General features: G+C 48.7%; 1 protein-coding gene across 1 annotated transcript in view; it reads left to right on the top strand.

Moving 5' to 3' along the window:
- The window catches only part of ALK (ALK receptor tyrosine kinase), a 749,759-nt gene that overhangs the window by 640,701 nt on the left and 93,011 nt on the right, over window positions 1-16,047 (top strand). The window contains exons 10-11 of the mRNA XM_017947405.3: window positions 11,963-12,057; window positions 12,228-12,356. Of these exons, the coding sequence (XP_017802894.3) occupies window positions 11,963-12,057; window positions 12,228-12,356 (224 nt within the window). The remainder of the gene's footprint in view (window positions 1-11,962; window positions 12,058-12,227; window positions 12,357-16,047) is intronic.

Here is a 16,047-nt window from a genome sequence, read left to right as displayed (position 1 = left end):
TTGGTCATTAGATGTTAGGCATCTATTGTGCGTAAGACACAAGGCCAACAGTAACACAGAATGATGTTGACCTGCTAAGCATTCTTTGAAACATAGCCAAAATGTATTTTATTATGAGCTCATTTTTGGCTGTTGTAAAGATTAGTGGTTAACAATGTGCTTTCATCATATTTCCTAAAAATTCAAGCAGTGAGAAATAAGACTCCTCTGAATTTAGTAGCTCAACTGATAACATTAACTTGGAAAAAGTCTGGAATACATGGTGCACACAAGAACCGTTCAGGGTTCTGTGGATGAATTTCTTAGCTTTTGCAATGCACCATGTTTCTCAAAGCTTGTTTTCATTAATAAAACATTTTATAATGTAAAAAAAGGTCACATGGCCACACCTACTGCAAAGGGTGCTGGGGAATGTAGTCTAGCTGTGTGCCCAAATAAAAGAAGTGAGTTAGATTTGAAAAAAAAAAAAAAATGAGATGGTATGTCATGAAATAAGCCAAGGAATATAGCTCTCAAGTCTGGGCATCTATCAGAGTGTCACTTGAGAATGTCTCTTCCTCATTTAGCTACGCTGAGCATTGATCATGCTCCTTCTCCACAAAACCTCATAATTCAAGGCTGAAATCAATTCCAGGTTCTATTCTAAGGTACGAATGTTTCATTCCCAAATTTTTATGATGCAGCAAAATCTTACTTTCTGGCAGAAACCACCTCAGAATTTCCCTCCCTGAATTTTTCATTTCTAAAAACAAAAAATAAATAAACAGGAGAAAGTACTTTTGAAAAGGCTTAAAACTAGCAGGACAGTGTAGAACAATGATTTCCAAACTTGAACGAACATTATGATCACCTGGAAAACTTATTTTTTTCTTTCAGAGCCCCAGATCTCATACACAAAGATTCTGATTCATAGATGACATATTGGGACCAGGAATTTGTATTTTTTAAAGTTCCCCAGTTGACTTTCATGCGTAACCACATTTGGAAGTCACTGGTATGTAATGGCAGATCCAGGTATCTGGATCTGGGCAAGACAGAGAATCAAGAAGTGACTGGAGAAATGTCATTGGCTGACACATTGTCGGCAAACATATATTAAGCCTCCATCAAGCACAGAGGATGGAAAAGGCTGTTTGATCAGCTCTTGCCAGATCGCAGGACCTCCACAGGCAAACAGTAGCACCCAGGTACACTGCAGGTTCCAACAGATCACGACCAGGGTTCAGCAGGTACAATGACCTCCAGATACAAGAGCAGTCAGATGAACCATGATGGAGAAAATGGGCTTTTTATAAGCTGACGCTTGAGGAAAATTTATGTCTTGGGGAAATGGAAAAGGGACAAGGCATTCCAGAGAATGCCCTCAGGGAAAGAAGAGGCTTGGAGATGCAGAAATGTTTTCTGTGGGTTCAAGAACAGCCAACCAGGTTATGTCAGAGAATCCTGAGAAATATTTTTGGCAGAGAGTGAGTGTGAATATTAGGCCAGGTGTTTTGGATTTAGGAATACAGGTAATAAAGAGCCACTGAAGGCCAGACACGGTGGCTTATGCCTGTAATCCCAGCGCTTTGGGAGGCCAGCAGGCAGATCACTTGAGGTCAGGAGTTCGAGACCAGCCTGGCCAACATGGTGAAACCCTGTCTTTACTAAAAATACAAAAAGTTAACTGGACGTGGTGGCATGCACCTGTAATTCCAGTTCCTTGGAAGACTGAGGCAGGAGAATCACTTGAACCTGGGAGGCGGAGGTTGCAGGGAGCTCAAATCGCACCTCTGCACTCCATTCTGAGTGACAGAAAGAGACTCCATTCCAAAATAAAAGAGCCACTGAGGGCCAGGCACCATGGCTCACACCTGTAAACCCAGCACTTTGGGAGGCCAAGGTGGGCAGATCACTTGAGGCCAGAAGTTGAAGACCAGCCTGGCCAACATAGGGAAACACCGTCTCTACTGAAAATATAAAAAATTAACTGGTCATGGTGGTGCGCACCTGTAATCCCAGCTACTCAGGAGGCGGAGGCACAGGAATCGAACCTGGAAAGTGGAGGTTGCAGTGAGCCAAGATCACACCACTGCACTCCAGCCTGGGTGGCAGAGCTAGACTCTGTCTCAAAAAAAGAAGAAAAAATAAAAGATCCACTGAGCATGGAGATAGGCTGGAAGGTGGGAAGCACAGAGCATGGGGGATATTGGAAGGTCTTGTGAGGGGCCCAATGGGAAGTGATTGAAGCCTCAATGTGAAGCTCAGAAAGCATGAAGAAAGAAGCTGGAGGAGAGGAACGTTCTTCCTCTGCTGTCTTCCAAATGGCACTACTGGCTCAGGATAGCCTTGGGCGAACTTAAGTAGACATGGGCTACTTAAAATTATTAAGTGAACTTAATTAGGTTTGTCAATCCCTAAGGCTGGCAGGGTGGCAAATAAGGCAATATATTCACTGTCCATCGAGACAGCCTGTTGCCTGAACGAGACTGTGCATTTTCTGAGCTGTAAGTGAGCAGCCTCAGCCCTTCAAGAAGAGGAGAAGAGATGCGGCCAGTGGCTCAGCATGCAATGTGCAACCAGGCATTGATATATACAAATCAAACATTCGTAATTCTGGAAGGATCTGGCCCTGTTTCTTTCTCAGAAAATATCCCAGATCATTGGAGCAAGGAGTAGATTAGCAATTCTGAGCTTTAAATCTTATTTCTAACGCTGATTTACTGTGATGTTTGGGACAAGTTGTTGCTTTTGATTGCTAAGTTTCCACAATCAAGAGTGCAAAGCAGTGAGACAGATCCGGCCCATGAGCTTGGTTTAGGAGGCAGTCGCTCAAAATGGCACTAAGTGAACCTCTTTAAAATAACAGGATGTTTGAATCTGCTCAAGATTTTCTTGGTAACATCCACAGCTTGGCTTACAAGTTAACAGATGCATATGTTTTTCATAATTCTTAATGTCTCTGAAAATGTAGCCCTGTGTTCTTAGCCCCTTCTTTCCCTAAACACAAAGCCTGCAATTTAGGAGATAATTGAGCTTCCAATATTTGAAACAAAGAATCCAGTTCTATCTATGCTGCCCCCACCGCTACACCAGGAGCCTCATCAATGCTCATAACTTCCACTCTTACCTCTATGCAGATGACTCGAATATCTTCATGTCTACCTGAGTCCCACACCTGGGTTTCCAACTGCCTGACTGGCGTCCCACCCACACCTTCCACATTGCTCCCACCAGCACACCCCATTGCCTAGTGAGAGTTCCACCCATAGCTCTACCATTCTCCAAGACTTTTCATTGTTTGAAGGCTTTCTTGACTTCTCTCTCATTGCCCAGATGCAATGATTTTCCAGCTTGAGTAACTTCTAACTCTATAGGGGGCACAACTAAAAGAGACTTCAGCAATTACCAGGTCAGTAAATAATGTGAATTACATCACTGTCTGAAATCCTCAGGAGCAAGGTCCACATTTTACACATCTCTACACTCCTAGCTATAGGCACAAGTAGCTACACTCCTAGCCATAGGCACAAGTGTCTGACTTATAGTACGTGCTCAAATAATCTCTGCTCAAAGAAAGAGGGGGAGTTATGTCATTTGTGACACTGCCTGAGGAAGCACATGTTACTAGTAAGCATGTAATATAAAACAGCAATAAATTAGCATCTCGTGCTAAAGAAAGGGTTCCATTGTTGGGAGGGAAAAAAAACCTCACATTACATAGATTCTTTTAAAAACCAAGATGGCACCTTAAAAGTTTTGGCCACTTGCCCAGGGCCCTACCAACTACACAACCCAGTCTTCACTCCACTCTACTTTTTGAAACTAGTCCTCACCAAGCAGAAAAGACTGCTAGTTTACTCTCCTAAAGATGTTTTTGGTCAGCTGAGAAGAGAGGTAGAAACCACGCTTTCTCTGGGCCTTCTCACCTTTGGCAGTGCTACCATCTCTGGTACCATGTCAGCTCCCCAGGCCGCAAGCCAACACAGCAACAGAGGACAGAGGAAATGTTGATGTGTTCCGAGAAACAGGGAGCAGACATCCCTATGCCTCCAAGAAGAATGGATGCCAGGCCTTTCTAGCCCCAGACAGCCCTCATGCCCCCAGTCATCCCAAGGAGCTTGCTCTACTTTTCCGATGGTATGGAGTACATATGAGACTAAATGAGATTCAAGAAGTTGGATGGTTCTGCAAGAGATGATGGGAAAAGTGGCCAGGGAAGCAAGAGGCCTGAGCTCTCATCCCACATCTGCTCCTGTCTCCATATGCAACCACACAAGTCAAAAGAATGGCAGGGGCCAAAGAGGCACCTGACTCCTTCCCTGGAGCACTTGGCATTTATTTGACTGTAAGTCAAGTATTTTTGTCCATAGGCACCTCCCTTGCTGGGCCATGGCTCCAGGAAGCAATGTCTTTCCCCATCAAAGCCCAGGGCCCAGCAGAGCTCAACATACACCACACAGATTTTGAGAATGAAAGCAAAACAGGAACTTGCCAGAGATGGGCCTCCGTCTGCTGTGGTGGAACATCCTTGCAGCAGGCCTTCCTAACTGGTGACACACAAGAGCACAGGAGGCAGCCAGGAGCCTTTAGGCTCAGCCCCCGAAAGTGAGCACAAAATGCCCGAAAACCTTGAACGGAGAATGTGGAAGAGTCCGAGTGATTCTCCATGCTTGCTCAGCCTGGCTGAAAACTCATTTTCTCTCTTATTTCTAGACAGGCTTCCTCACCGAGCCAGACTCATTGTGAAAGATCTCTAGGGCCCTTGAAAGCCATGGAAGCTCTGTGTTGGCTCCTGGTGTCATTATGCCTAGAGGGGAAACCAAGGCAGGAGGTGGTAAATTAATTCTGAGAGTGAGATGGAGCCAGGAGGGGTGTGTTCCCAACTCCTGAGTATGGCCTTGAATGTCCAGCTCATCTCCAGTTTACTGTGCACAAGTTAAAAACTCCTAGAGCCAAGACACACATTCCCAGCCATGACAGCATTTGACATGGCCAGGGATTGTCCCAGGAATCCAAAGCGGTCCATCAGTTCCCATCTTCATCTTAGAGCTGAAGTCCATTACACAGATAATAGGAGGGATGTGGCAGGGCTTTTTCTTCACATTTATTGTTCTAATAGATATGCCTGCTGCGACCCAAGCTTCGTGACAGCCCATTTTAGAAGACTTTTGCGGAGCAAATCAACTGCGCAGTTGAGAAATTGGAGAAAGTGTTTTTCCTCTGCAGTACCTGCCAGCTCTATCCTAAGCAGCCAGGGCCCAGACAAGCCCCAGCAGCAAAAAGGGATGCAGAACACTCCCTCCTTCTGAGCCCACTAAATGGCCAAGGGAGGAATCTGAGACATGGTGCCCAGCCGGCAAATGCCTCTACCCAGTCCAGCCACTCCATCCTGCTCTCCCCTCCAAAGCGTCGCCATTCCCTCCATCCACATCAGACACAAACCTTTCTGTCAGCTACTTAAAATCATTAAGTGAACTTAATTAGGTTTGTCAATCCCTAAGGCTGGCAGGATGGCAAATAAGGCATTATATTCGCTGTCCATTAACAGTCTGTTGCTTGAATGAGATGGTACGTTTTCTGAGCCGTACGTGAGCAGCATCGGCATTTCTCAGGCAGAGATCTGCCCGGTGAGTCTCCGAGGCGCCCAATTCTGAAGCTGCCCTTCCAGACTTGGCCCACTGCCCAGATGGCCACCTCCCAGATCCCCCTGAGTCTGTTTTCAAAAGGCGTCTCTGTAGAGCTGAACGAGAAGAGTCAGGGCGAATGCATTCTTTATGCAAAGCCAGCCTCCAACCAAGATCTCTAGCCAAGTCTGTTTTAATAACAAGTTCCAAACTCCACTGGCTGGAAAAAAGAAAAGAAAAAGCAACAACAACCCATGCAATCAAAAGTGTCCTCTTTGAAGAAACAGAAAGAGCTGAGCAGGTATGAACTATGAAGGGTCAGGAGCAAAATCTCTGCTGCTAAGCACTGGGAAAGAGAGGAGGCTCCCCTGCCATATTCTTAGGCAACACAGATTGGTGAGAGAGTGGAAGGAACCCCAAAGGGCTAACGCTTCCCTTCTCCTTGACCAGGTTGCCCACAGAGAGGAAGGGGAAGCTTCTTCTATCCTGGGGAACCCAGCCTCCTTTCCCCATCCAGAGCTGAGGTTTCAAAATGGGGCAGAGGAGTAACTATATGTTCACTGGGACGGCCTGTCCCTTGCAATCTTGGCAGTGATGTATCAGGGTCCTTGCTTTCTTTCAGCTAAACCCAGGGTGGCTCACCTGGTACATGTCAGAACCTTCCCACAGTCCCAGAGAGGTCTACATGCCAGAACTTTCCTTCAATCCCAGAATGGACCACCTGGTACATACTAGAACTTTTCCTCAGCCCCACAGTGGTCTACCTGGTACATATCAGCAGCTTCCCTCAGTCCCAGAGTGGTATACCTGGCATATGTCACAACCTCCCCTCAGTCCCAGAGTGGTCTACCTGGTAAACACTAGAATTTTCTCCCTCAGTCCAAGAGGGTCCACCTGGTACATGCCAGAACTTTCCCTCAATTCCAGAATGGACCACCTGGTACATATTAGAACTTTCCCTCAGTCCCAAAGTGGGCCACCTGGTACATTCTAGAACTTTCCCTCTGTCCCAGAGTGGTCCACCTGGTACATACTAGAACTTTCCCTCAATCCCAGAGTGGTCTCTCTGTATATACCACAACCTCCCCTCAGTTCCACAGTGGTCTACCTGGTACATACTAGAACTTTCCCTCAGTCCCAGAACGGACCACCTGGTACATACTGGAATTTCCCCCCCGGTCCCAGAGTGATCCACCTGGTACATTCTAGAACGTTCCCCACGTCCCAGAGTGGTCCACCTGGTACATACCAGAACCTTCCCTCAGTCCCAAAGTGGTCCACTTGGCATATACCAGAACCTCCCCTCAGTCCCAGAGTGGTCTACATGGTGCACACTAAAACTTTCACTCAATCCCAGAATGGACTGTCTGGTACATACTAGAACATTCCCTCAGTCCCAGAGTAGTCCATCTGTATATACCACAACCTCCCCTCAGTCCCAGAGTGGTCCACCTAGTACCTACTAGAACTTTCCCTCAGTCCGAGAGGGTCCACCTGGTACATGCCAGGACTCTCCCTCAGTCCCAGAGTGTGTCAGGTCTCGCCTAAGTGTCAGGTCTACCTGGTATATAACAGAATTTTCCCTCGGTCCCTTGGTAGTCCACCTGGTACATACCAGAACTTTCCCTTAGTCCCAGAGTGGTCCACCTGGTACATCCCTCGATCCCAAAGTGGCCCAGCTAGTAAGTGGTAGAACTGAGACCTGAGGCCATAGCTGACTCTGGAGAGTGACATGGTAGTTGTACTTCTAGGGGACTCACAGGAAGGAGCGGGTAGAACCAGGAGACTGCGAGAGCCTTGAGGAAGCCTTTCCCATCTCCAGCAAGGAGAGGGTGAGCAGTCCAGAAGCAACCTCTTCTTCACCTATCAGGTAGACACACAACCAGGCACCTTCCAAAGTAGGGAAACCTGAATCTGGGTGGTCCTGACGCCCACTCTGTCTCTGGGCCAGCACATCCACAGAAAAGAGCATCCTAGATTGGTGCTGCTCTACCCGCCGACTGCCCATCATCTACCACCCCCAGACTCCATTCCTAGATGGCCTTTGCTTCTGCCCCACCCTCCACCCATCCTTCAGCGGCTCACCTTTGTCCCACTGTCCCTTCCCTGCAGCCTCTGGGGGCTGGAGCCATAGGGGAGCGTTGGCCCATGGGTGGACAGAGGCACCCATGTGTGGGTGGCCCCGGGTGGACAGAGGCAGCACTGCCTGGTTCCATATTGCCATCTGATTGAATCTTCCTGATGGTTGTGTGTGTTCCTGACTCAAAATATGTGCAATTCCCAGTGTCAATCAAACTCTTTTAAGCAGCAGCTGCCACTGCTGTCGCCGTGCAGAGTACTTTAGAAGCTCTTCTATTTAGAAACCATTCCAGCCTCAGCCAGCATCATCCCATCCATGCTAAGAGGCCCCGTGGCTGTGAGAGACTTCGCAGATCTAATCGCTTAGTAGTAAGGAAGGCAGGCAGAGAGGGGGGCGGGGAGACACGCAGCTTCCCAGGGAGCACCCAGTTAGAGGACAGCCGCGATTCTATCCCTCCTCCCCAGGCTCCGCAGGCACACACATGTCATTTACTCACTCAGGCCCCTCTGGCCTCCAGGAAGGTACACCCCTCATACTGCTCAGCATTGAAATCAGGGCCTGGCTTGGCCCCTGGTCCTGTGAATGACAGGTTAGGAGATGATGACCTGGTAGAGAAATGTGCCCTGTGGGGGGACTCACCCCTTGATGTGCAGGCGAGTCAGGCAGCTGTGCCTTCCTGATGCTCCCACGGGGAACCTGAGTCCTTCTATTCACCCTCTCTGTCCCTCTCAGTGCCTGTTTTCTTGCTACCTGGAAGCAGCATTTTCCTAAGGGTTGCACCTGCTTTAACAAGACAGCAGGCTGGGCACGGTGGCTCACGCCTGTAATCCCAGCACTTTGGGAGGCCGAGGCGGGCGGATCACGAGGTCAGGAGATCGAGACCATCCTGGCTAACATGGTGAAACCCCGTCTCTACTAAAAATGCAAAAAATTAGCCGGGTGAGGCGGCGGGCGCCTGTAGTCCCAGCTACTCGGGAGGCTGAGGCAGGAGAATGGCGTGAACCCGGGAGGCAGAGCTTGCAGTGAGCCGAGATCGCGCCACTGCACTCCAGCCTGGGCGACTAAGCGAGACTCTGTCTCAAAAAAAAAAAAAAAAAAAAAAAAAAAGACAGCAGTACTAGGGCCCTGGTTTTCCAGTTGAGATCCCAGTCCTGGGCTTTGTCTGGGGTTATACAGGCTCAAGCCAGAAACTCATCTATGGACTATTTCCCCTGGGGGGACCCCAGGGAAATCGTGGCTATAACCTTGCCGAGATTCGTAGAGAAACCTGATGAAGGCGTGTGAGATGCATGCAGAAATGTCTCTCACGCAATCTCCCCTGTCTCTCTGCCTCCTCTCCTAGTCTCCATCCCACTTACTAATCCCATCACAATTATCCTCTAAGAGGTCTTTGATCTTGCACTGTCCTGTTAGAAACCTGCAATGGCTCTCCATGTTCCCTGAAATAATGGCAGAACCTCCTTACCTGACCTCTGAATGTCCACATCATCTTTACCTCCTTCCTCACTCCTCGCTCCCCAGCAGGACAGGTCCTATCCCTGCCCACATGGCCCTCACACCAGTTCCTCTGCTCCAGACATCTTCTCCTCCCTGCACGCCACTCCCACACCCACATCCTCAAACCCTTCCCTGCATTCAAGACCAACTTAAATACTGCCTGTTCTATGAAGCCCTCCTGATCTCCCCACCCTGGTGTAATTCCCCCTTCCTCTGAGCTCGCACAGTGCTGTGTCTGCACCTTCATGAAGCATTGACCTCCTTCTACTTTATTCCACACCAAGGTACACACACTTCATCTTCACACTGGACAATAAGTGACTTGAATGCAGCGTTCATGCCTGATTTCTCTTAGAATGCCCCATAGACCTATATGTAATAGCTATAAAGGAAACAAAAATAGGTGTGTATCAAAGTTGGAATGAGAGATGCCTCTCGGAGACATACACCCCAGTGCCGGGGTGGCAGGGGCTGAGGGTCTTTGTGCTGTCCATCCCCTCTTGCGCACTCATCCGGCATGCCCATGCCACCCAGAACAGGATTTGAAGGTTGTCCATCAGGCACTTCTCCTTCCACACCCAACCACCAGCACACCCTATCCTGACTGAGGGTTACATGGAGACATCTTCATGGGGAATACGGCCTGAAGGGCCAACCCCAGTAGTGTTGGCCGCGGCTACAACAGATGTGGGCATTTCTTCTTTAGAATCAAACCGGATTTGGGTCCTGTAATTATGACTTTCAGACAGAAAGGATTGTTTCTGAATGACCAGATCTCACAAGATGGTTGAAAGCACAGGCAAATGTATGGAGTAGTTCATTAAGCATAATCGAGTACAGTTATTCCGATAAAAGTTTTGGAATTCAAGGCTTTGCTTCACGGAAACAGTAATTGTTCTCTGGCCAGGAATAACCAAGCCAGCATCTAACAAGCCAGCATCTTCTACATGTTGATCAGAGATCATCTGCACACAGGCGGAGCGGGAGCTTCCGACCCCTGCTGTAGTTTACCCACTGGCTAAAGCTTTGCTGCCTCACTGCAAATCCATGTGAGCAAGCGCCCTTTCTCTCCATATCTTTTCCTCTGCGTCTTCCCTCCCACTGTTGACATCCCATTTCTTGTCCTTCTTGTACCCTGCAGGCCCTGTTCTCTTCACGTCGCCAGTGCCGCCCTGCTTCGGTTTTCTGCTCTTGCCACCCTATGTGGCCAATGCCCTGCGGCCTGGGTTCCCTCCCTCCTCCTCTCTCTCCTTTTTATCTAACAGCTTTATCAAACTGTAATTTATATATCATAAAATTCACCTACTTTAAGTGTACAAGTCAATGACTTCCAACAGATTTATACAGCTGTGGAGAGAGCACCACAATCTCGTTTCTGAGCATTTTCATCACCCCAAAAAAGCCTGTATGCTAGTCTGCAGTCAATCCTGTGCCCACTCCCAGCCCCAGGCAACCACTAACCTGCTTTCTGGCTCCATAGATTTACCTTTCTAGACATTTTCTATCAACAGAATCATTCAATAGGAGGTCTTTAACCTACTGTCTGGCTTCTTTAACTTAGCATCATGTCTTTGAGGTCCATCCATTTTATAGCACGTCTCCGGGTCCGTTCTTGACTGTGGACCGGCATCCCATGGTATGGCTGTACTGTATGGAGTTTGCCCAGCCACCAATGGATGGGTATGGCTTCCTTCTCTTGGTGTTTTCATATCTATGCCAGAGCCAGCACCCTGTTCTGCAGGTCATTCTGGATTGACGTTCTGGAGGGTGGGAAAGGATTTTAAGGTTCTCAGGAAACCTTCACTTAGAACAGGAAAGGGCTGGCTGACTGCTAGGCTTCCAGGCGATGATTTCTCAGGAAACAAACAAACGAAAGGTATTTTCCTGTTTATGTCACTGTAAGGCCTTCCCTGGCCACAGTCTGAGAACCTGGCCCTCCAAGGACATGAAAAGGGGCGGGGGGAAGAAACAATATCTTAATGAGTTTATTGTTAACACTTTTATGACCCCTCTGTATTGGTTACAAATACTCCCAAGGGTAATAGTCAAGTCGCTCAACATTTAACTACCAGGCAGGCAACCTCCTGTGACACTGGATGAGACCCAGGATGCTTGAGACCCCTGCTGGGCTAACCAATGGATAAACCCTACAGATGCTGGTTAATTAGGAAATAAATGGGGCAGGGGCACCAGGGAAGGAGACAGTTGCCTGAAGCAACAAGCAAGTGGCACTCATGAAACTGCAGTTCTTTATTGGCTGGTACAGAAGCATTTTAATATTTTAATAATGACTTCAGCCCCACTGGCTGAATGTCAGACCTACGCATTTTTCCTGTTTAGTTCACCCAAACAGGAGACCCAAGCTGGTATTTTTTTTCCCCAACTCAGTGCCTTGAAATCACTCCCCATTTACTGAACAAAGCAGTTACTGTCAGATTTCCTCTCCATTTCCAAGCATCCTACACACCCAGAAAGCAAAAGATTTCTCCTCAGATGACCAGGGAGTCCTGGTCCCAGGCCCCAAACTCCAGGCTGGATTTAAGGACCAGTGTGTCAGCTGGTTCAGAAGCGGAAGGGGATAGTTCGGAAGGGGAAGTGCTCTGCATTGCAGAAGTAGGGGGAATTGATGGCTTTTCTCTCACCACTGCTCTGGGATTAGGTAAGCCTTTTTCAAACTCACATTCTGAGCCAGGTAATCAGCACTTGCCTGCTGGATGCTGAATCCTAAGACAAGACCCCCCAGTTTGCTCCTCACACACATTCCTCTTGATGTGTACAGGTTCTGGCTGCAGATGGTTGCATGGTGGGGACAAGGATCCAGAGCCATCGTGGCTTTTGACAATATCTCCATCAGCCTGGACTGCTACCTCACCAGTGAGTTCACTCTGACCCCAGCACTATGTCCCCCAACCCCGATGGCCCATGGCCTCACTGTCCCCTCCTCAGCCTAAGCCTGTCTCTCCCACCTCCCTCAGTGTGAAATCATCTCTCACCCTGAAATCGACCCTCACCTAACTCAGCCCATGGGGTCTTCTCTATTCCAGTTAGTGGAGAGGACAAGATCCTACAGAATACAGCACCCAAATCAAGAAACCTGTTTGAGAGAAACCCAAACAAGGAGCTGAAACCCGGGGAAAATTCACCACGACAGACGCCCATCTTTGACCCTACAGGTAAGGGCTCAGCTCACAAATGTGAGCATAGTAACCTCTCGTTGCAAAAGGCAGAAGAAAGATTGGTGCTGTGTTTGGGGTAGGGAGCTGTGCTGAAAGAATGAAACGGTCAATCTTTAGAAGGAGCATCACCTACGCTCTGACTATGGGGTCCAAGAAGAAGCTGTCTGGTTCTCATATTGCCTGAGCAAAGGAAACCTCTGGAAGTTGTACAAAGGAGCAGCTTCCTCTATGCCTAGGGAATACCTAGGCCCCACCCAAAGGAGATAACGAAACTGGCATTTTTTTTCCCCATCTCTGCTTTGAATTCACTCCCGCCTTACTGAACAAAGCAAACCTTACTGTCAGATTTCTTCTCCTTATAAAGAGGGCTGGGGCTGGCCAAGGTTATCTGTTGCACAAACGTGGGCTACTCCATCGTGGGTAAGGTCCCCAAAGCTTTCTTTCAACACAGTTCCCCCAGAGCTCAGATCTCCTCCAAAGCTGTTCTATTCAGCATACCCCAAGCCAAGACTTCTTATGGCCCTTTTCCACTTCAGCAGAACTTTTCAGCCTCTGGTTATAAACCACAGTTGTGACTTCTCGGCCACTCTTCTATTAGACCAGAGGCTGTGAGCCTAGCCCCCAGAAGCTGATTTAGGCTGCCCCAGCTCCATGCCAGTCAGCCAAGGGATTTTCCCAGGCAAGCATTGGTGCCTGGGCCTGTGAGGTTTCTTCTACTATGTATAGCCTGGAAAAACAAGTGTACAACACACAGTCTACCCACACTCTTTTTCCTATAAAAGATAAGTCTTTATCAAAATAATAACAGATCAATGAGAAATCTCTAATTTCAACTTATAATGTGAAATCCTTTTCTGGTACAAAGTACAAAAAATGAGGTTCATACTTTTGCTGCTGAATTCATCAGCTCTCAACAGTAAACTAGACATTAGCGTGGCTTTGTCTTTGAAGGAGTCCTTTCCTTTCTGTCCCATGAAAAGCTGCCCCAGGGCTAACCGTCACCCCTTCCTGATTCCTGCCTGATCTAATCCAGCTGCCAGACCCAGGAGAAAGAGTTAGTTCCTTTTCCCATCATCCCTGCCTTCCCCTTTAACTAGAACGACGAAAGACCTTTGCATATTCCTACACAGAGGGGAGCCTGTCCCACAAAACTGCAGCTCTCTCTGGTTTCCCCCTCCCCTCCCGGTTCATGCCAACGTCTCACCTGATGGAGGCAGCTTTCTAACTTCTCCATCCAATGCCCTGCCCCCCAGCCCCAATGATTCACCTCTACTCACTCCTTGGGTCTTGGTCAACTACCACCTCCCTGTGATAAATTCAGGAAATGTATAAATGTATAAATTGAGGGAAGAAGCCAGACTTGCCCTTTTAGTGTGCTAAGTAAACATAGCCACAGCTCCCTGCCCAGCCTAATCAGCAGCACTGATTACAGAGCAGAGACTCCAGAAACATCTATTGACCAGTGGGTGGCTGGATGCCTGAGCTTGGATCTCAGGTGTCAGCAGCCAGCCCCTGCAGCCAGCATTTAGGAAACAGCCAGCCACATTGCTCGATTCATGAGTTTATTGCCACATAACTCCCACTGTCCCTAAAAGGTTAATCGATAAGGGCCTGCCCAATGGCCACTCAGACTAATGAAATCACCAGTGGCTCACACGTGGCGATGGCTCCCCCACCACCTCTAAATACAATTAAAGGCTGGAGGAGACAGCAGCTGGAACATAAGTCTCCCCACTGAGAAACCTGATCCCTCATTCTCAACCCCAGTCTCAGAGCAATACTGAGGTAGTGCCTATGGGTCCAGGCAGACTCGTGGAGGCAGAGGCCAAGGCCACACCCACTCCCACACCCACTCAGTAATAATCACCCAGCAGACATGTACCCAGCAGACACGTGCCCAGCACAGTGCATGGTTACAACAGGGACAGGGCTGAGCCAGTACTCGCCGTTCTGGAGCTCCTGGGCCATGGGGGAAAAGTGGCCTATGAGGCAGCAGGGCATGTTTGCAAAGCACAAGCTCAGAGCTTCCACCTGGGAGGACCCCTGAAAAAGGACAGAGGGATAGGCTGGAAGGGGAAGGAAAGGAAAGGAAAGATCACTGAGTGTGGTCCCATAGCCTAGGTTATTTCACACAACAACTTGTCCTCACACGGGCCCAGGGACAGTAGCTGTTTTTACCACTGTAAGGATGAGGAAAATGGTATGGAAGAATTTAAGGGCCCCAAGGCTGGAAGGCAGTGGGGCCAGGAAGTCAACCTGGAGTCCACATTCTTTCACCCAACTAAGCTACTTCGAGGTATCAAAGTCTCCAATCGGAGAAAAACACTAAAAATGGCAAAGGGCAGGGAAGAGTTCCAGCCAAGAGGCCCTGCACGAACAGTAAACAAATCAGCTCCCAACCTTCTGACAAACAATCGAGGAGACAAGATAATAAGATTTTTCTTTCCAAAGTTCAAAGCTGTCAGGTTCTGCTGGGCTGGAACAAGGTGGCTGGTGGCATTTCAACTCTCCTCCAGGCAGGTGTTAGAGAACTAGAAACGCAAAGGCCCTTTGGGGTCTTTTGGAAACAGTTACTGGCAACACTTCTAAGCTTCCCTAAACATTCCTCACTCTCCACAGCAGCCCTCCCCTCTGATGAGGGACTCGGCCTGACTCCCTGGATCTGGGAGGTTCTTCACCTCCGGGCCCATGGAGCAGAGCTGAGCCGCTCAAGTTTCCAGGCCAGGAAAATCCTGTCCAGGTGCTTCATGTGGCATTCTCGGAAGACTCTGAGTCACTTTAGCTAATCAGATGAAGATGCTGAAAGAGAAAATGGGGCAAGTATTAAGTCCAGGGAAATTACATTTGTCAGCTTTGCACATACAATTACACTAACCAAATGACTGGGGTAATCTCATCACGGGGCTGCAGAACCAGGTTCTTCTCTCTCTCTTTCTATCTTTCTCTCTCTCCCTCACCCCACTCCCTCCTTCTCTCTCTCTCTCTCCCTCTCCCCCTCACCCTGCTCCCTCCTTCTCTCTCTCTCTCTCTCCCTCTCTCTCTCCCCCCGCCCACCCTGCTCCCTCCTTCTCTCTCTCTTTCTCTCTCTGTCTGTCTCTCTCTCTTTCCCCTCCCCATGACCGTCTCTCTCTGGCAGTAATGAATGTTAGCAGTGAGGAGGAACGGGCAGGTTCTACCACACCCTTTCCCTAAAAAGCCCAGATGAGGACAAGCAGGCCCCCAAGGCCCAAGGACCCTTCCTCAACCTCCCTACCCCTCTATCCTTCTCCTTGGAGCTCAGATGCTATGTAGGGCAAGTCCAATGGAATCAGCTCAGCTGACGGGAGAACCTGCCCAAACTTTAGGCCCAACTCCACAACCCTAACTGTGGAGCCTTGGCATCAAAACCACAGCCTTGCCTCTAGCTATTTGGTGACAGGTTGGTCTGCCATTTTCTGAGTACACATCCCTCATCAAAGCGGAGATAAAAGCAATTAAAACTATATAGAGTCATGGGAAGAGCACTGGACTAAAAGAGAGAACACCCCGCTGGGCCCTGGCTGGTTGCACTGGCAAGCTGTGGCCCTGGGGCCATTCTGCCTCTGCAGGGCCTCCCATCAGGGCAAGTCAGCAGATGAGGGGGGTTAATGTGAACACAGACAAGGGCAGAGAGACTGCAATTTTTTTAAAAGTCAAGGTTAGAAGTAGA

Source organism: Papio anubis, chromosome 14, assembly GCF_008728515.1.
Source record: "Papio anubis isolate 15944 chromosome 14, Panubis1.0, whole genome shotgun sequence".
Lineage (NCBI taxonomy): Eukaryota > Metazoa > Chordata > Mammalia > Primates > Cercopithecidae > Papio > Papio anubis.
Note: the sequence above shows the minus strand (reverse complement) of the source record. Positions and strands in the feature narration are given on the sequence as shown.